Here is a 19,660-nt window from a genome sequence, read left to right on the forward strand (position 1 = left end):
TGACAACAGAGAATTGGCCCCCTGCCCCTAATCCCCTCAGCCAGTACAGGTGTTAAAATGTCCAATGCTTATGCACACAAGTCATCCCAGTGGGGGTCCATTCCTCTGAGGAGGGACTGAAACTACAATCTCCTGGCCCTATGGGATGAAAGAAGCAGGCAGACGCAGGGCCCCTGGAGAAGGGAGCGTTGGCTCATGTGGAGGTTTGTGCAGGTCACTGCATTTGAATGTCTGGTGGGCAACAGTTCTGTCTTGTTGAGTGCCCAGTCCTCCAGGACTAATGTGAGCACCAGCGCTGGGCAGTGCTGAATGAAAGAAAGGTTGAAGGAGGCAAGGCCAAGGTGGGGGTGGGGCACAGGGAACAAAAATTCGGGCTTCATGCAAGTGCATTCCCAATGGAGTGAGGACCTAGAAACTACATTCCCACCTTGCAGTCATCAAGCCTGACTTCACAGCCAGAAGTTCTGTTTTCTGGCCAGTTTGGAGTTTCTTCTTTGAATGTAAATATTATCTTTAAGGAGCCTCCAGCCCAGGGAAGTCTTGGTCTGCTTAGCTGCTCTCAGTGGGAATACACAACTTTAAAGTGTTTTAAAAGAATCCACTTCTGAGGAATTTGCATTTTCAGAAAACTTTCAATAGAGGCCCAGCGATGGAGCCCATGAATGAAGTCTTTCTGTGTTTGCTGCTCCCTGTGAACAGTGCAGGAGAAAAGAAAGGAGGCTCATTGCATTCCCCGCAGCTGCTGCTGGGGGGGGAGGCACATTTGCCAAGAGGCAGGGAGGATTCTGGGATGTGTGTGTTGAGTCTCCCCTGCAGGTTTCCAGGGAGCTGGTTTGCATGAGGTAAACATGCATCCTGATTCCCGATACCAAGGGCCGCTGTTCCATGCTCTGTGGCCTCCTCTCGCCTCACGGAGGTGGTGTTGCGGGAAGGGGCAGGGTAGATGTGGGGGAGGAAGAAACTTTCCCCTACTCTTCTAGGCTCTCCTGGCTGTTCTGATAATCAAATAGGCATGAGACAGGTTAACAAGAGAAAATGACCAAATTTAATTACCTACGTACGGATGGGAACCCCACATGCATGAGAGTCAGAGATCCCACAGACATGGGAGGTTCAGAGACAGAAAGGGAACGTGAAGTAGCTATGACACTCTGATCTAGGGGTGGGGTCAGGCGCCTGGGACTTCAGAGGGGAGGAAGTTCATTCAAAGGACAATAAGAAGAGATGTTCAGTAATTAGAAGTTTGCCCTGTCTTATAAAAAAGGTTATAAAAAGTTATTTTAGGTAATAACTGTTATTATGGACAAGGCCTCACATTAAATTCTTTAAGGGAGAGGTAAGTGTTTCTAAGTGAACCTGCATGGTCTCGGTTGCCTTCAGCTCAAAAGAATTCACATGCCAAGTGGCACGTCTTGGGGAGCCTGTTCTGAGCACCTTTGTAGCCAAATGGGCAGTGTTGGGAGGGGTGGGTGGAGCCTGGCTGTTTGGTGTTTGTATGGGATTCAGTCCCACAAGCAGATGGGCTCCTTTTCCATCTCTTCTCACTTCAGTGGGGACCTGTGGTGGCTACGGCACAATTCTTGCTGCAGGTTTCATGCGTGCACCTGGGACCAAAGAGCTGAGGGGTCCAGACGTGTAACTTCAGGATGCCCCCGGGAAGCCACCAGCATGCATGGGACATCATTTCAGATGAGTTTATTCTAAGACCAGCTTATGTACTAGACCAAAAACTACCCTTGATTTTATTTCTGATTTTAAATAACCAAATAAGGTCATAAAATGGACAACCAATGAGCAGAACAAAATGCCTCTGTATGTCGCCTCCTTCCCTTGGAAAAATGTCACACTATACCCTATTCTTTGTCTCTTCCTCTGCCTTTTCCTCCCTTTCCCTCTCTCCTTCTGTGCCCCTCTTCCTTTCTTTGCACCCCAAACAAAGGATTACAGACTGCCTTCTACCTGCCAGCACTGTTCTAGGAGTTGGCAATGTTTTAGTGAATGATACACCAAGAGATCCCTGGCCAGCAGGGCTTACAGGCTGGAGGAGGGAGACAGGCAGTAAATAATCACCATAAGCAATAAGCAAACTTTACAACACATGGAAGGCACCAAGGGCTACGGGGGAGAGGTGTGTGGTTTTAAGCAGGGTGGTGAGGGTGAACCCCACTGAGAAAAGAACATTTGAATGAGGAGTCGAAGGCCAATGTAGGGGAGAAAAAAGAACATTTCCTTCCACCCTTCTACGTTCTCACCTGGGGCCCCTGTAACAAAGGACAGGTTAACAAGAGAAAAGCATACAAACTTATTTACTAGAAGCTTTATGCAACACAGAGCCTTCATAAGGAAATGAAGGCCCGAGGAAGCAGACAAACCTGAGCATTTACTTTTTGTGCTAGTTTGATGATTGAAAAGTTGTGAGAAAATGGAACAGGACATAAGGCTGCTCCTTTCCCCTGGGTGCAGAGCCACCTCTCACATGAGGGTCTATGGCCTGCTTCAGGGGAAGGGCACTGAGTTCCTCCTGTACCTGCTGTGTCTCAGTGCCTTCAGCTTGAGGTAGCCACGGGAGATCTGGGAACAGTGTCCAGGAGCAGGACTGGCGAGCACAGCGGGCCAGCGGGGAGGGTGCCAGGCGCGGGCCAGAACCAGCGGGGAGGCCTCCCCAGCTGGAGTGGGGTAGGCGGGGGCACAGGAAATGCAGTTAGAGAGGATGGGGCCTGTAAAGACCCAACTTTTGCTCTGAGATGCAGAGCCCCTGGAGGGTCTTAAAGAACTCTTTCTTTAAGAGCAAGCTGAGGAAGATTCTCTCTTGATCTGACAGGCTCTTCTGGGCCTTGACCTCAGTCTCCGCCCTTGGCCTGTTTGGTCCAGTTTCTGTGGGAATCCTGCTGGGTCAGTTTAGCCAGAATCCTCCACCTTTGGTATCTGACCACCCTCGGTATCTGATCAGATTCCTCACCCCTCAGCCTGACTGCTCAGTGAAGAGTCCTGTGGAGTTGCTTTAGCCAGACCCTCCCTTACCCCCATGTTTCCTCTCAGTCATTTTCTATCCAGGGGCCCCACCCTGTTTCTTGGCTATATATCCCGGCTTGTCCTTGTACTCGGAATGGAGCCCAGGGCTACACTGAGGTCTCTCTCCCCCTATTGCAACAGTTCCTGAATGAATTTTGCCTCTACTGCTTAAATTCCATCTGGTTCTGGTGTTGACAACCTAAGAGTAGAAAGGAAGGCGTGTACCAATCACCCAGGTCCCACAACGAGCAATTCATGGCCAGTCTGTCTCATCTGTACCCCATCTCCTGCCTTCCTCACCTCACATCAGTTCATCCATAAGTATTCCCACATGTATCTCTGAATGATAAGAACTACTTTAAAGCCTAACCATAATAACATTTTCACACCTAAAAATTTATAATAGTTCCTTACATTTTCAGCTGTTAGGTCATTAGAGGTTTTTTGCAGCAGGGTGACATGCTCCGATTTACTCTTTTAAATGGTCAGATTGTGTGCTGCGCCTGGAGCGCTCTCACGCTGGTGCAGACGGATCAGATGGAGCAGCCACTTCGAAAACCAGCATGGTAGCTTCATATCGAGCTGTAAACCTTAGGACCCAGCAGTTCATTCCTGGGTATTTACCAAAGAGAAATGAAAACTTCAGTCTGCAAAAAAAATTATACAAACATCCTCATAGCAACTTTAAAATCCCCCAGTTGGAAATAATCTGAATGTCCATTAGCAGGTAAGTGGATACATACAACTGATATGGTCACCCAGGAACTATGACTCAGGAAGAAAAAGAAATTGTCAACACATACAGGACTATGAATTGGGTTCAAAGCACAACGTTGAACAAAAGAAGCTGGACACAGTGCGTGCTGGTCGCTTCCATTCACGCGAGTTTCCAGGACAGGCAGGGTGCGCGTCTGTCTTCACCCAGTCGTTGTCTCGGGTGCAGGGGTGCAGGTATTGACTAGATAGGGGCTGGTTGGGGGGGAACTTAGAAGTCTCAGGAGGGGTGTGGGAGGTTTCAAGACAAAGCCTTGGGGAATGTGAGGCGATTTGATCCCCGGCAGCATTGAAACCCACTTGGAGTTTAAGCTCATGGATGGAGAGTGATCTGGGGGCACACATGGCTGGGCCTCCCCAAGTTCAGCTGCACAAGTCGCATGCACAGGAGACAGAAAACTGGATCGAACCAGCTTGTGGTTTTGCCAAGTAAGATGAAGGGAAATGGGCAAGAAAGTTGAAGTTTCTTATTCCAAATCAATTCCTAATCCCATCAGAACAAAAAGACTTTCCTTTTGCTGTTTCCACAGAGAAAGCAACACCTCCAAAGATGTATGAAATAGTAATCACCAAAAGTGCAAAATAGACCCTAAATAATCCTCCAACCCATTGTGCCTTAGTTCTGTCCAGCTCCAGGGCCTCACCTAGGGGCCTCCTGGGAGCCTGGGGCTCTTTGAGCAATTGTAGCCTTGGGAATATTCCACGCAGGCCACCTCTTTGAAGATGGCTTATCACTGCATTAAAGGCACCTCCTGCCATACCTGCAGAATAGAGCACCGTAGGATAAAACTAAACCAAACCCCAGTGCCATTCTCCAGTCCAAATATCAACGTTGTGGGTATAACCAGATTCCTTAGAACATGGTACAAGCAGTTTATCTTGCACATTGGAGGTGGGTAGGCAAAAGGACTGGGGCAGAAAGAATGAAAGGGTAAAAAGAAAGAAAAAAAAAATATATATATATATAATTTAGGGAACCAGCTTTTTTGTGGAGCTGGTCAACTGGTCAACCCAGACCCTTCATCCTGTATGCAGTGGAAGTGGGCTTTCCCATTCACCTATTTTACACATTCCTTAACTGGGATCAGTCACCCCAGATCTGAAAGGAACTCTTTAGCTCTCAATCTCCTGGAGTCTGAGCCTGGATTCCTTGCCTCAGCCCTGTAGCTAGAACCAACTGGCTCTCTTCCTTAGATATATTTGTTCCTTCTTGGCAGGAAACGGTGCTATACTCCTAGCAAGGAGGTGCCTCAAGCCTTCTCTGTCCCAATCCTTTTGCCAGCTCACAGCTCAATTTCTCCTGGCTTTGGCGAAGAATGCGTCTTGGGACTGCTGACAAGGGCACTTTGCCAGTTCAAATTCCTGTTCTGAGTCTCTGTGACTGGCTGTGTGAGGCTTCACAACATATATAATCTACATATTATTAATGTATTTGTTGTCACTGTATATACAGAGCAGGAGTTGCTTAGGGACGGGGGTCTTATTGAGTCTCCTGTGAAGCTGAACCTTGCAACAGCAGCATAAAGAGCTGTCCTAACTCCTGTGGGTTACCAGTGACTACAGGCCTGCATGGCACTGTGCCTGGGACCCAGGTAAGAAACGGAAGAGGTTGCACTTAGGTGTTTCACCTGAGTTCTAGGACTGGATTTATCAGTTCAGTTCTCTAGATCCCGGTTACTGTAGCCCACCAGGTTCCTCGGCCCGTGTGAGAGTGGTTGTCCTCTGGAGGTGGGGGTGGAAAGAATGGAGACCACAGTAGTATCACAAAAGTTCAGGACCTTCCAGCTGGTCCTCGGCTCCTGGCGCCAATGAGCCTGGTGGACCAGATGGACAGCTGCAGGAGGGTTGGGCGTCTCGACTTGGCTCTGCCTTTTGCCTTCTTGCAGGCTCATCCTGTGCATCTCTCCCACCCTTGGATGGACCACTGAGACAGATCCGATTTTCTCAAGAATAACCAATCTGTGGTCTGGAGACCATGTTCAGAGTCAAGGTCTGAATCCAGCCTGGTGAAGATGCCCACAGGCTTCGCCTCAGCCAGGCTGTCCCCAGACTCACAACCATGGAAGCCTTGGTTATTGCACTGAGTTCAGAATATACTTGGTCATTCCTCTTTCTAGTTTTAAACTCCTGCCTTGACAAGTACTGTGAGAACCGATGCAAGGGCAGTGTAGGGGAGTATCCACAAGTGAGTCCCAGTGGTGGCTGCCAGTGAGGATGTTATGGGCATTTTGGGTGGGAAAAATCTGTAGCATGGGGTCCGTCCTAGGCATTCACCACTAACAGCCGTGCTATCCCCCAGTAACTGTGATAACCAGCACTGCCTACACCTCCTTCTGGGGGGGGGAAGCAGTACTGCCCAGGTCACTGCTGCCGCGGGGAATCCAACCACCAGGGGCCCACGGCTCCAGGCCGCTGTGAATTCTTGGCTCCTGGTTACTCAGGCTTTCACTCCAGCGGTGGTGATGGTGGTAGTGGGGAGGGAAGGGAGGGGAGTATCAGGGCCTTGGCCGCAGGCCCAAACCCATTTGGAGTAGATATCTGCTGTTTTTAGCTGCCTAGCATTCACTCCCATTTCTTTTGGGAACAGATTACCAAAAATTACTGTTTTTGTCTTTTCCCTGCTCTCGGCCCTCATACCTTCCATGGACCTGAGCCTCAATTCCAAAGCTGGCTGTGCAGGACAAGCTTGGTCAATCAGAGCACTGTATTCCCCTGAGCAGATCATGGGTTCCAGGGTGGACCCAGGATCTACTCAGAACCTGGTCCTAGGCCTTTCACTGCTGGGAGACAGGCTGCCTTCCCTGCCAGGCTTGACCTTCAGAGGCTGGGGGCTGTTGCTGCTCCAGCCTTCTGGCCTGAGCATGAAACCAAGGCTGCAAAAGCAGAGAGAGAGAAATGGTTCTGGGTCATGGTCTGCGCCCCTGGAACAAGCCACAACTGATCTGGAACTCTTTCTTGACTTTCATAGGAGTGAGTACATTCTCGTTTGCTCAAACCAGTTTGGGGTAGGCTGTCCAACACTGACAATAAAAGGGGACGTAACTAATGTGCCAGGAAAAGGAGCTGAGTATCTTTGGTCAGAGAGGAGCCAGGCTGATGAGAGGCAGTAGCCCCGGGGCCCGTCCACCATTACCTGCAACACGGAACCAGAACATGATCCCACTCCACTTGGAAGTCAGCATTTTCCTTTGGGAGGCTGCCATCCCAGAAAGGCCTCCTGTCACTCACTCCAGGGGTACCCTCTCCCAATCTACCAGAGCCTGTGAGGGAAGGAAATCTTGGGATTGGGAGGTGGTGAGTGGGCTCTGGGATCTTCGTACCTGGCTTGGCCTCCTGCCCAGTCACACCCCCAAGGGCTGCTTCTGCCCCCCCAAGGATTGTCCTTCTGGTCCTGGCCTGATCAGCTCACAGAGGCGCAGCAGGTCACAAGGCCTGGCTCTGTGCACTCCCTTCCTCGAGTTCAGGGTTGCCCCCACTTACACGCCCCCTCCCCCCTCACATCCCCTGGCCTTTGCTCTAGGGTTCTGGACCTCCAATATCCACCATCTGCATTTCTTTGCCTGGGGACTTCCTCTCTAGAGTGGCCCAAGGTGCAGGGGAATTAACCACCTCCCTCCTGATGACTGACAGGACAGGTATATAAACCATCTCCTCGGGTGAAATTTCTCTCTGATGTGTGTTCTGTTTCCCAGAGTTGCCCCAGCAGGATTAAGAATCTTCCTCTTCGGTCTCACATGCCTCTCCCTTACTGGTGTTTCCTGGGATCACCTTGAATTAAGACTTCTGCCCTAGCTGCTCAGGATCCAGGCTCTGGCTGAGTGCAGCGAAGTCAGCAGGACAAGTCACCGGACAGACTACAGACTGCAGGCCTGGCCTCGCCCTGCCCCTGCCCCTGCCCATCACAGGTGAGGCTGAATGAAGCCGAGTCCCAGACACTGAGCATTCCTGGCACAGGGCCCCTCTTCAGGTGCAGGCCTGGAGAGGAGCCAGCACATTCCTCCTGCCCCCACTAACCAGGATCACCACGGGACAGAAGTAGGGTTGACTAGTTATGCTAGGTATTGAATTAAGTTGTGTAACTCCTGCTTTTAGAGTGGGAAAATCTGAAACGGTTTGCTCTGTGAGCGTGCAGAGAAAGTTGCCTCCACTTGGGTCTGTGGCCCCCAACAGGAAGGCAGGATCCCACCCTGGTTTACCTCAGGAAGTCACCAAGCCGCTCCCCCACCCCCCCTTACCTCCCTACCAAGTCCTTTGCCAAGCCCAACTTTCGTGTCTCTGGGTAAAACAGTCAAGAAACAAAATTCTTTTATGTTTTTACTGTTCTATTTTGGTGACAAGAGAGATCCCTGATGGAAGCTGGACCTGTAAGGAAAGCAAGAACTGAGCCCTTAGCTTACGAGGGGCTTCATGGCTCCGGAGTGCTGGTGGCTTTCCAGCTCTGCCGCCTCATGGTGAGAGGTCAGCAGCGACGGTCCTCCTGGGGAGAGAAATGAGTTAGGATTCACATTTCTCCCATTTCTGTGTGCACTCTTCCTTCATCCAAACACAGTCACCCGAGACTTCGTTTTTCCCTTCGGCCATAATGAGCTTATGCAAAGTGCCTGGCTTGCTCCTGACTCAGAGGTGCTGGCACTTTCCGTTCCTCCTCCCGCCCCAGGGCCCCCAGAAGCTAAGATGAAACCTCGCTCCCCCAGAGCTTGGCTGTGGTGGGGAGTTTTACTGTGTTCAGTGCTCAAAAGAAGAGAGGAAGCAGCCTCTTGCTGTTTTAGTGCCTCATCCTTTGCTGGTGGGATGCTGAGAGGTAGGTGCACCAAGCTTTAGGAAAGAAAATTCCAGAACTATCTTTTCCCAGAGAGTAGACTTGGCCCCTGTCATCAGATGGTTTTTCACTGTCTGGACTGAGAAGGACACCAAACTACCTGTTTCCCTCCCTGAGGATCTAAGAGCTGAGCCTACAGAACTCACAGTGCACCCCCACCATGCACCCCCACCCCCATGCATACAGACTCTCGCGCCCTCAGGGGCACCTTCAGTGGCTAAGCCAACAGGTCTCCAGCCTGTCAGCCAACAGGTCTGCACATTGAGGTTCATCTCACACTGGCTACCATGTCACCTTCTAAAATGCTTTTTCCTGTTGCAGAGGCTGCTGCTGGCTGCCCCCCCAGTCCACTCACTTATTTCCTGGCAGGGGCCCCATTTTATTACGCTGCTCCACTCCTTTGCCCAGGCTTGTCCTGGACAGAAGCAACCCCTAGCCCCGGCCAGGGGAAGAGAGTGAGGATGGATCTAAGTGGATCTAATCCAACCATGATAATTCAGCCCCTATGCTATTAATTTGCTTGAGAAGAGACATGAGGCCCAATTCAGGGGCATGTCACTCCAATGAGATGGCAATTATGCTGGGCAAGGGGACTCTTGGGAAGAGCTTCTTAGCTCAAGAAGAGACACAAGGAGGAGGCAGTCTTTTTCCTGCTTCTGGCCGCAAGGCTATGAGGCTGTGATTCTGGAAGCTTCTCCAGCCATCTGCCCACAGAACAGACTAGCCTGCCCCCTGCTGAGGGTGTCAGAGCCCAAAGCTGGAAAAGTCCCTCCCCAACTCTCAGATGACACTGTTGACTTAACCAGCCCTGACACTTCCCAACTGTCCTATTGTTGTGTGAGATAATCTCCTTACTACCATTTTCAATTAGGTTTTCTGAAATGTGCACCAAGTAATCAAACTCATAATCCACTTATTAAATCGATCTAAAATGCCTCTCTGCACATGGAAACCGACCAGTTCACGAGTTCTGGAACCTGCCCAGGCCCCAGAAATCCTGAATGCTGAAGGGGGGTATGGGCCAAGCCTGCCTGCTCCCAGGCCGGAACTCGCACCAGTGGGTTCTGCCTTAAGGAGACTCTAGGACAAAATGCTTGCCCTCAAGTGCGGTCCTCACATCGCCACTTGCCACCGTCCACCGAACCCTTGCGACCAGGCTCCGCATGCCTGCACATCCCTCATTTAATCCTCACAGCCATCGCCCTGGGAGGTACATATTCATCTGCTCCCACTGCGTGCCCTACACCGTGTGCCCTACTGTGGCCACTCCCTGTCCACTCCTGTGGCTGGTGGAGGTCTGGGGGTGGTTGAAAGGCTGCCATTATTGCCCCCCATCATCACTTATGAGGCACTTCCTGTGGGTGGACTTGACAATGGGGACAACTGTGGGTGCTCTTGGCATCTGCCCAGATCCCCTTTCTGGACTGGTGCACCCTTTGTTCAGCTCCAGTGAGTTGTGGATGTTGGCTGCTAAGGACTCAGAACTGCCCCTTTCCCCAGGGACTGTGTTCAGCCAAATGGGAGCGTTTTTCCACAAAGACGTGCACTCCCCACCCCCACCCCTATTGCTAGTGGCTGAGTGACAGAGGGGCACAAAAAGCCAAGCCTCTTGCTTCAAGGTGAGACCAGTTCTATGGCGTAATTCATGCTCCAGAGACCTGTGGGTTCAGGCTGAAGCTGGACTTCAGCTGACCTTGTCCTTGCTCTGCTCCTTCCTTTGACCTCTCTTGCTTCCCTCACTCCCTTTTTCCTCAATAAATCTTGTGCACTCGAAACCCTGTCTCAGGCCCTGCCTCTAGGGAGCCCAGCCTGAAACAGGGAGGACTGAAGATGCCATGTGAGGCATGCTCCCTGCCCTCAAGGATCTTGCAATATAGTTGTGGAGATAGATCACACACACACACACACAAAACAATCATCCACAGTACAGGATGGACTGGGCTGGAGACAGTGATGACACAGGTGGGAGACATCACTGGAGGTGCAGTGTGGGAGGAAGGCTTTATGGAAGAAATAGGACTAGGCCATGAAGGACAGGTAGGACCTGAAATGTTGGGAAAGGAAAACAGCTTTCTAGGCACGAAGCAAGTTCCAAGGAAAGGCCCCAAGAAGGGTGGGAACCTCTGCCCTCACCTCTTCAATTTCCTCCTGTCTGGTATCTGTGACTAGGAGAACCATCCCAGATCAGTGGGGGTTTGGGGAACTCTGCCTTTTTTAAAAAAAATATATATGTTTGCATTGATTTTTTATAGAGAGAGGAAGGGAGAGGGAGAACGAGATAGAAACATCAATGATGAGAGAGAATCATGGATCAGCTGCCTCTGCATGCCCCCTGCTGGGGACTGAGCCTGCAACCTGGGCATGTGCTCTGAGCGGAAAATGGAACCGTGACCTTTGGTGCTTGAGATGACGCTCAGCTGCTGAGCCACACCAGCTGGGCGGGAACTCTGTCCTGACAATCCCAATAATGAATCTAATATTCAGAGGGCTGCTTGAGAGAGCCACGTCAGACCACTCTGAGTCCAGGAGAGCTCACTCAGTCCTCAAGCTCCCCGCGAGAGGCTGTGGGGTGTGGTACAGGGAAAGGGAAAAAGCTTGCTAGGCAGGAAGAAAGTACAGACCTCTCCCCGCCCCCCCAGAGAAGGGACAGACACTCCATCAGCCCTGTGCGTAGGGCTGGCAAGTCAGGCGGCCCAAGGGCTCCTTCTGCCAAGGTCAGTGGGCATCAGGAGGGTCCACTTACCTGCTGGGCCATGAGCCTGGGGGTTTGTTCACAAGGATTCAATGACGAAGTAGGCAGCTGCCAGGGCTCCCAGAGCTGCAGCCACAGTCCCGAGCGCTTGGAGCATGGGAATTACGATGACTGGAGTGTTTCCTGGTAGATCGTCTGTGAAGCAAAGTAGAAAGCCCACAGGTTGGAGAAAGTTGGGCTCTAGTGCCTGTCTGTGGGAAAGGGAAGATTGAGGGTCCCCTCAGGATTGCAGGAATACCCATCTCCCTGTTACCAACCCTCCTCTCAAGGGAACACAACTCCCCCCACCCCTGCCAATAACACCCTACCACAGGACCCAAGGATCTGAGGATGGGCTGGCCTGGGACGCCAACTCCCCGGGGCACTCAGGGAGCCAGGTCACAAAGCTGGTCAAAGCCCCCGTGTGCCAGGCCCTGTGCTGAGCACCTCACACCCCGTGTCTCCTCGAGCCTCACAATGGCCCTGTGGAGGAGGTACTACCAGGTAGCTTCATTTGGGGACCAAGAATCCGAGGAAGCGCATATTACACCCACCATGAAGGCAAGGAAGACATATGAGCATGATAACCATGGTGAGGAAGGCTTTCACCTATGCGATAACCATTTCGACAGAAATCCCATTCAAGTAGCGGCTCTTATGTAACGTGAATGTGTATTTGCAGCCGAGAGGCAGCATTCCGCTCCACTGAGAAATGGAAAGATTATGGAAGCAGGTGCTAAAATTGGCACAGAATATGTCTTACCCCCGCCAGACTGGATCCCTGCCCCTTCCCCTCCACTCTCCTAATTCTGAGCCTTGCACTTGCCTTTTCCTCCATCTAGAATGCTCTCCCTTTAAAATAAGCCATAGAGGATCTTAAGGTCCTTTCAGACTCAGCTCGGATATGATTGACACTACATGGTTTGCCTGGACCCCAGTTTAGGAGCGAGCATCTCTTTTCCTGAAGTTCTTTGAACATCTCCTATGGGACACAGATCACCTGGCTCGCATCTTAGTTTCTCAATGGGCATGTCTTAGCTTACCATGCAGGCTGTACAGTTTTTAAGGATAAAGTTCCCTGTTCTGGTTTCCCTCTTAGTACCTAGCATCCTGTGCAGATTAGGTTTTCCTACTTGTTGGTTTTAAAGTGATATGAATCCATGGCACAACTTGGCACCAGGTGGACAGAAATACTAAGTGTGTTGGAAGACAGTTAATGAGTGTGTGTGTGTGTGGGGGAGGGGGCAGGCCCTTCCTTGACAGGGACTTACCAGGTTATAGAGTATTTTTTAGCTCTAGGCATGTTTTTCCAACACACCTGGGTATCTGTTTGTTTCTCTTCATAGGTCTAAGAGATGGTGCTTTTCAAGGATGGGCAGGAGAGGGGGAGGGGCTGGGAAGAGGGGCAGGAGGAAGGTAGGGGATGGGTGGGCTCTGTTCCTGGGTCAGGGGTATGACATAACCAATTGGAAGACCTCTTCCCTGGGCATTTGTAAGACCCTGAGTACAAGCAGAGCTGTAGTGGGCCCAGAGCCAGGGGTGGGCAGAGGCCCTTCTCCCAGCCCTGGAACACAGCCTGGCATCACAGGAAAAGGTTCCACCTGGTGGTTTCTAGGAAAAGGCAAAGAAGGGCAGAACTTCAGATGATGCTGGGGGCAGGGGGTGCCCTGCCATGGACAGACCGGCCTGGGGGTATTGTTCCCTGTTGGGGCTGTTAGAAATAGCCTGAGATCCTCTGCATGGGTCGAGGTCTTGCTATTACCAAAGGGGCATGTGAGCTACAGTCAGTATTTGTGACTAAATTCCAGGGGAAATTCAGATGCAGGTCAAGAACCTAAAGCTCGCCCAGCTGGTGTGGCTCAGTGGTTGAGCATCGACCTATGAACCAGGAGGTCATGGTTTGATTCCCGGTCAGGGCACATGCCCAGGTTGTGGGCTCGATCCCCAGGAGAAGGTGTGCAGAGGGCAGCCGATCAAGGACTCTCTCATCATTGATGCTTCTATCTCTCTCTCTCTCTCCCTCTCCCTTCCTCTCTCTGAAATCAATAAAAACATGTGTGTGTTTTTTTAAAAAGAAAAGAATCTAAAGCTCTCAGCTGGGGTGTGGGCCACGGAAGGAGACGGACGCCCAAACAGAACATTTAGTCACAAAGCTCTGAGTCACGCGGCATTTATGAAGGGCTGTGAGGGGCCGTGTTCTGAGAAAGGAGGGTGCCATGGGTCTGATCAGGAAGGGCTGGTGCCAAACCTTAGGTTGTGGCCACCGGAGGGAGAGGCTTTCCTTTTGGCCTAGGATTCCCAAGAGGAAGTTACACATGACCGCAAAAGGATCCGGGGCAGAGCCTGGCCCTGGGACCCGGACGCCCCGCGGGCCCAGCCCTCCGCGTGCTCCAGAACCTGTAGAAGGTGAGGAGGTTTGGGAATCCTCTCCCTGACACGGTCAGCCAGACCCGAGGCAGGAGGACGTCAAAGATGCGGCTGTGGCACAAGCCCAGGCGACGCCAGCAGGTAGAGCTGCCGGGGCAAGTGGTACAGGAACAGAAGGGGCGCGGGCCCGCCCGAGTCGGAGGCCCTGGGTGGACAGAAAGAGAGAGAGGTGAGGGACCCCCTCTGCCCCCGCCCGGCCTCCAGGAGGCTCGGGGACAGCCAGGAGGACACGGAGAGAAACGAAGGGCGTGGGAAACTGGCGTATCGCAGATTGCTGCGACCTGGGCACAATCAAAACAATGATGCAGAGGTTTTGCACCTCACGGTGCTCTGAGCTTCACATCTCACGCGTCTCCTTTAATTGTGAGAACAATCCTGTGAGGCGGAATATTGTTATTCTCAGTTTACAAATGAGGAAACTGAGGCTCAGAAGGACATGACCTACGATCAAAGAAGTGGGCCTCAATTCAGGATTTCTAACCCTCGGTTCAGTGCTCTCTCTGCGGAATTTGGAGGAAGTGGTGGCAGCAGATGACTGCCCCGCCGAGGGAGGTGGCACCATGATTCCCGCACTTGGAGCTGCCACGTCTCATTTTTGTGGGGTTCACTGGTTCATCCAGATGACAACTGCTGCTCCAGTTTACTGTCCTTGGAAGACTTTCCCTAACTTATCTCCATTTCTGTCCTGTGTAGTGGATCCCAGCGGGACTCAGAGACAGCCCTCTGCTGTTTAAGATGATTTCTGGCACATAATTGCCTCCCCTCGCAGCTACTTCCACCTTGGCTTCCTGAGGGAACTGTGGATTCTTCCAACCAAAGGTCCATGAAGCCAGTGGTCAGCCTGGGCAGTCTCAGCACACTTCTTGCCTAGATTTGCCCGCGATGGATACTTTTCCTGGACTGGGGAAGGAAGAGATTCTAAAGGCAAGAATTTATCTTTTTTCCTGTTTCTAGTTGAATTTTTTTTTGAAGAGGACATATAATTCCCATACCATAAAATTCGCCCCTTTAATGTGTTCAGTGGTTTTTAGTATATTCACAAAGGCGTGCAACTATCATCACTATCTAATTCCAGAATACATTCATTTCCCACCGAGGAAACCCCCATGCCCATTAGCAGTCATTGCCTGTACCCCACTCTTCCCAGGTCCTGGCAATAGATTTGCTTATTCTGGACATTTCAGAAATGGAATCCTACAACATGTAGGCTTTTGGGGACTGGCTTCTTTCACTTAGCCTACTGTTTTTGAGGGCGGTCCATGTTGTAGCATGTATCAGCATATTGACTCTTTTTATTGCCAAATAGTATTTCATTGCATGGCTGTTTATCCACTCACTAGCTGATGGACATTGAGTTGGCTCCGCTTTTGGGCTATCCTGAGTAATGCTGCTGTGAACATTCATGTACAAGTTTTTGTGTAGACATATGTTTTTAATTCTCTTGGGCATCTACCCAGGAGCAGACTTGCTGGGCCCTATGGTAACCTCGTGGTTAACCCTTCAAGGAACTGCCAGACTTTCCCACAGCAGCAGCACCGTTTACCTCCCCCCAGTGGTGTGCGAAGCTTCCGATTTCTCCACAGCCTCACCAAAACTTGTCAATGTCCATCTTTTGATTATAGTGGAGGACTTGTATTTTCTTGAGCTACAGTATTTTCTGCATACAGAAGATTCGGATTGTAGGAAATGGCATCCTTTATTTCAAGGCCCCTATCACTAATAGCCAACATTCCTTCCCATTCTGGCTCAAAGGGAGAACATTCCTTTGGCAGGAGAGGAGGAGTCCATCAGAACCACTGCAGAACCACCACCATTTCCTGCTCTGCCACCTCCATAAGTAGAACTCCCTATGGGGGTGAGTAACATGCATTCATTAAAAGGTTTGGGAATGTCAAGTTTTGTTTTCTACAGATATCAGTTCTAAAGGCCACAATCCAGAAATGTTTAGCTCAGTGGGGGATGATCATAATGTATACAATACCTAGTATAATTGTATGTATTATAAGTGGTTAACATCTTAACCGCTTTCAGATGTTAAGAACGGATTGATTCCTACCCACAGAAATATCATGTCACAGCGATACCTTGGATATACGCACACCTCTTGTTTATTTTATGTCCACATTATCCCAAAGGGATACGCTGTGGCCTGGGGAGTATGGCCTGCTCAGGACCACAGAGCCATGGACACTGGCTCACGGTAGATCCAGGAGAAGCTCAGAGAAGGGTGGTTTTCCTCCAGGGGAGACCACTACACCTCTTGGGATCAGAAGGTTGGGGCTACAGTTAAGAGCAAGGATTGTGGAGTCAGAATAGACTGAGGTTCCCCTCAGTGCTACCAGTGCCTGCTTGAGAGTGAGTTGTTTGATTTCTTTGAGCCTCAGTTTCCCCATCTATAAAACGGAGATGGTGATACTAGTATGTCCTTCATAGAGTTGTTAAATGAGAAAATTAACATAGACGGCTGAGCTGAATGCTGGGTCCACAGTAAATGCTTGGTGATGATGTTAGTTAGCTATTACCATTATTATTAGTAGTAGTTTTAACCAGCCCACCTCTTGAACTCCACTTGAATTTCTTCTACACAATCCAATGCTCATTCAGACTCTGGCTACTCAAGAAGATGGGGGACCACTTTTCCTGGACGGCCATTTCTTTGTCAGACAGAGCTGATTGTTGGAGATTTTTTAATGTTGAGGAGAGAAATCTCCCTCTGTCTTCCATAGGTAAGGTTGCCAGATTTAGCAAATAAAAACACAGGATGCCCTTGCAATATTTGGGACACACTAACACTAAAATAATTTTTTTAATTAAAAAAGTTATTTGTTGTTTATCTGAAATTCACATTTAACTGGGTGTCCTGTATTTTACTGGCAACTCTCTCCGTGGGCCCTTAGACATCTGAGGACAATGTGGAAAAAGTCTACTCACATCTTCCCCCTGACAGATTTCCTCCAACTTCTCTTATCAAATCTCAAACACCAAGTGGCTCTTGCCTCCCCCTGCTTCTCTCATCTCACATCAACCTGGCCTTTCTTCTTTGGATTAGATTGTAGGTATCTTTTATAGCATTCGAGGATAGCCTAATGAGGACAGAGTAGAGCAGAATGGCCACCTCCCTGGTCCCAAACCATGTAATTTTATCAACGCATCCTTGGTTTTTATTTTTGAGCAGCCACACACATCACCCTGATTTCTAATGAGCGAGAAATGCCACAGAGCCACGCTAGGTGTTAATACGGATGTGCGGCTGCCTTCTTCAGTGAGCCTCAGGATGGTGAGGAACGACAGCCCCTGGGAGTCCTGGTCTCCTGGTAAAAACAAAGCTGAAAATCCTCACGCTCCGCAAGCACAGTTCCAGAATACACGTTAACCATGCGTCACTGCCCAGTAAGAACCAGCTTTCGGGGTGACCCTGGGGCTCCAGCAGCAGGAAGGCTAGGACTGTGGAGCTAGAAACCTGCTCACCTGCTTTCTTGGATCCAGGGGATGCTTTTGTGCCGGTGTTCTGAGCCAGCAGGCCCTGAGCCGACTGGCTGACTTGGGGAGCTGGGAGGGCCGGGGGCACAGGCCTCCGTGCGATGGACCCCGAGCTGGGCTGTTGTGGGGTGGACTTCAAGCTGGGCTGCTGTGGGGCGGACCCCGAGCTGGGCTGCTGTGGGACGGACCCCGAGCTGGGCTGCTGTGGGGTGGACCTCGAGTTGGGCTGCTGTGGGATGGACTCAGAGCTCAGTAGTTGCTGTGGGGTGGACTCTAAGCTGGGCTGCTGGGGGGTGGACCCCGAGCTGGGCTGCTGGGGGGTGGACTCAGAGCTCTGCTGCTGTTGGGGGGTGGACTCAGAGCTACAGTGCCGTGAGGTGGAGCCCCGGTGTTTGGACTCTGGCTTCTTCTTTTTGCCTTTCTTCATGGTGGGTCTCCCGCCCTAGATGTGGCCCTACATGGAGCTGCCTAACCTCCCGGCTCCCTCCTGGAGGGGCCGTTTGCCTCTGTCCTGGGGGAGCGCTCTGGCCTTGGGCTGGACCGAGGCACCACAAAGGAAGGTCACCCACACCCCTCCTGTGAGGTCACAAACGCCAGGGTGGCTCCTATGGCAGTGCCCCGGGGACAGCCTTCTCTGCCCAGGCTGCTGTCCTCCTTCCCTAGCTACTGGGATGGGCAGGGGGCAGCTGTCAGACCCCCCGGAGAACCTGGGTTAAGCCTGGCCGTGGAGCCCATGACAACCTGGTCCCTCACGATTCTGCAACTGGAGTGCCTCCTTCAGGCACCTCCCTGCTGGTGTGTCCTGGGTCCCCCGAGAGCTATCCATTCGCTCTAAGACACCCTGGCTGTGGTGCTCAGCCCTGTCACTGGTTTCCACATACCAGAAAAACTGAAAGCCAAAAACCAAACCCAAAGCACTGCTTTACATGCATTTTGTGTTTTAGGTAACTTTCTTGAAGACTTGGGGGTCCATGGAAAGCCCACGGCCTCTTACCATCTCAGCTTTCCCCCCAGATTACCTTCAGAGACTAGCTTCCACCTCTTCCCCAACCTGCCTTCCCCCACTGCGGGAAGGGGCTGGGGATCCTCAACTTCAATAAGAACCCTTGCATTTGGCAAAAGCATTTCCCCTAACCATGAAACGGCTGTCTGGAAAACCACGTTTTTCTCGGTTTCATTAGGCCAGCCACAGCAGACTACGTTTCGAACCCCAAACCGTTGGCTCAGTTGGGAGACTATGAGTCTGTCCAAGTCAACAGTGTGATTTTCCTTTTAGGGTGGGAGAGAAAAAAGCATTTTAAAAAGACAGCCTTAAGCTTCACATTTTGACTCCAACATGAAATCTGTTCACGTGAGGAGACTCTGCTTCGGCCGTCAGTGCACCGCGAGGTGGTGAGTATTCCCCCGGCAGCCCCTGAGTCAGGGGTGACCCCGGCCCTGGGAGAGGGTTTAGGGTAGACCTGGCGAGGAGGAATCTCCACACAAGGTCAGGCCTGACGTGAATTGTGAAATGACGGGAAATATTTTGGAGATTCTCGAGCCTAAAAGACCTTGCTGATTCTCTTTCTGCAGAGAAGCTGAGGTTCAAAGTTAAATGACTTTCCAAAGTCACACAGCTCGGGGGCATCGAAGGGAAGCTCAGATCAATACACTGGGTTGAATTGGGTTGAACCTGGGTGTGAGGAAATTCAGAGAGCAGGTGAGGCTACAAGAAGGTGGTAATTCCCTGAAGTCAAGAGCAATGGATCCCTCCGGGGGCTCACTTCAGAATCAGAGACTGGAACCCAGTCAGGGACCTTGTCCAGATTTGGCAGACAGGTCACACCTCCTAAGGCATTTATCTCCACAAAACTGGATTTTCAGGCACCAACGGGATTTTGACTGAGGGTTTCAACCTGTTTTCTTCCCCCGTTTTTGTTTTATTTAATATATATGTTTTTATTGATTTTAGAGAGAGAGGGAGAGGAACATTGATCAGCTGCTTCCTGCACGCCCCCTACTGGGTGGGGATTGAGCCCACAACCAGGGCATGTGCCCTGAAGGGAACCAAACAGGCTACCTCTCTGCATGGGAAAACGCCCAACCAACTGAGCCACACCAGCCAGGACTCAACCTGGTTTAAATCAGCCCTATTGACATTTGGGCCAGATAGTTCTTTGTTGTGGGGCTGTCCTGAGCATTGTAGGAAGTTTAGCAACAGCCCTGGCCTCTGCCCGCAAGATGCCAGTGGCAACTACTGCTCCTTCCAAGTTGTGAAACCAAAAATATCTACAGATGTTGGTAAATGTCAGTGTGTGTGTGTGTGTGTGTGTGTGTGAGAGAGAGAGAGAGAGAGAGAGAGAGAGAGAGAGGGAATTGCCCCTGGTTGAGAACCACTGGTTTAAATTAATTAAATGGGTGTAGACCCACAGGGGTAG

General features: G+C 51.0%; 1 protein-coding gene across 1 annotated transcript; it reads right to left on the reverse strand.

The window, feature by feature from the left end:
* Positions 1-8,102: 8,102 nt before the first annotated feature.
* SPATA3 (spermatogenesis associated 3) lies at positions 8,103-17,670 on the reverse strand (the record flags this gene model as incomplete). Its single annotated transcript, XM_081142858.1, has 4 exons — positions 8,103-8,263; positions 11,349-11,492; positions 13,734-13,908; positions 17,232-17,670. 3 exons carry the CDS (start codon positions 17,668-17,670, stop codon positions 11,387-11,389), a joined length of 720 nt encoding a protein of 239 aa, XP_080998984.1. The 3' UTR covers positions 8,103-8,263; positions 11,349-11,386.
* Positions 17,671-19,660: the final 1,990 nt, after the last annotated feature.

The sequence above is a fragment of the Miniopterus schreibersii genome, assembly GCF_964146895.1.
Source record: "Miniopterus schreibersii genome assembly, chromosome: 7".
Classification (NCBI taxonomy): Eukaryota; Metazoa; Chordata; class Mammalia; order Chiroptera; family Miniopteridae; genus Miniopterus; species Miniopterus schreibersii.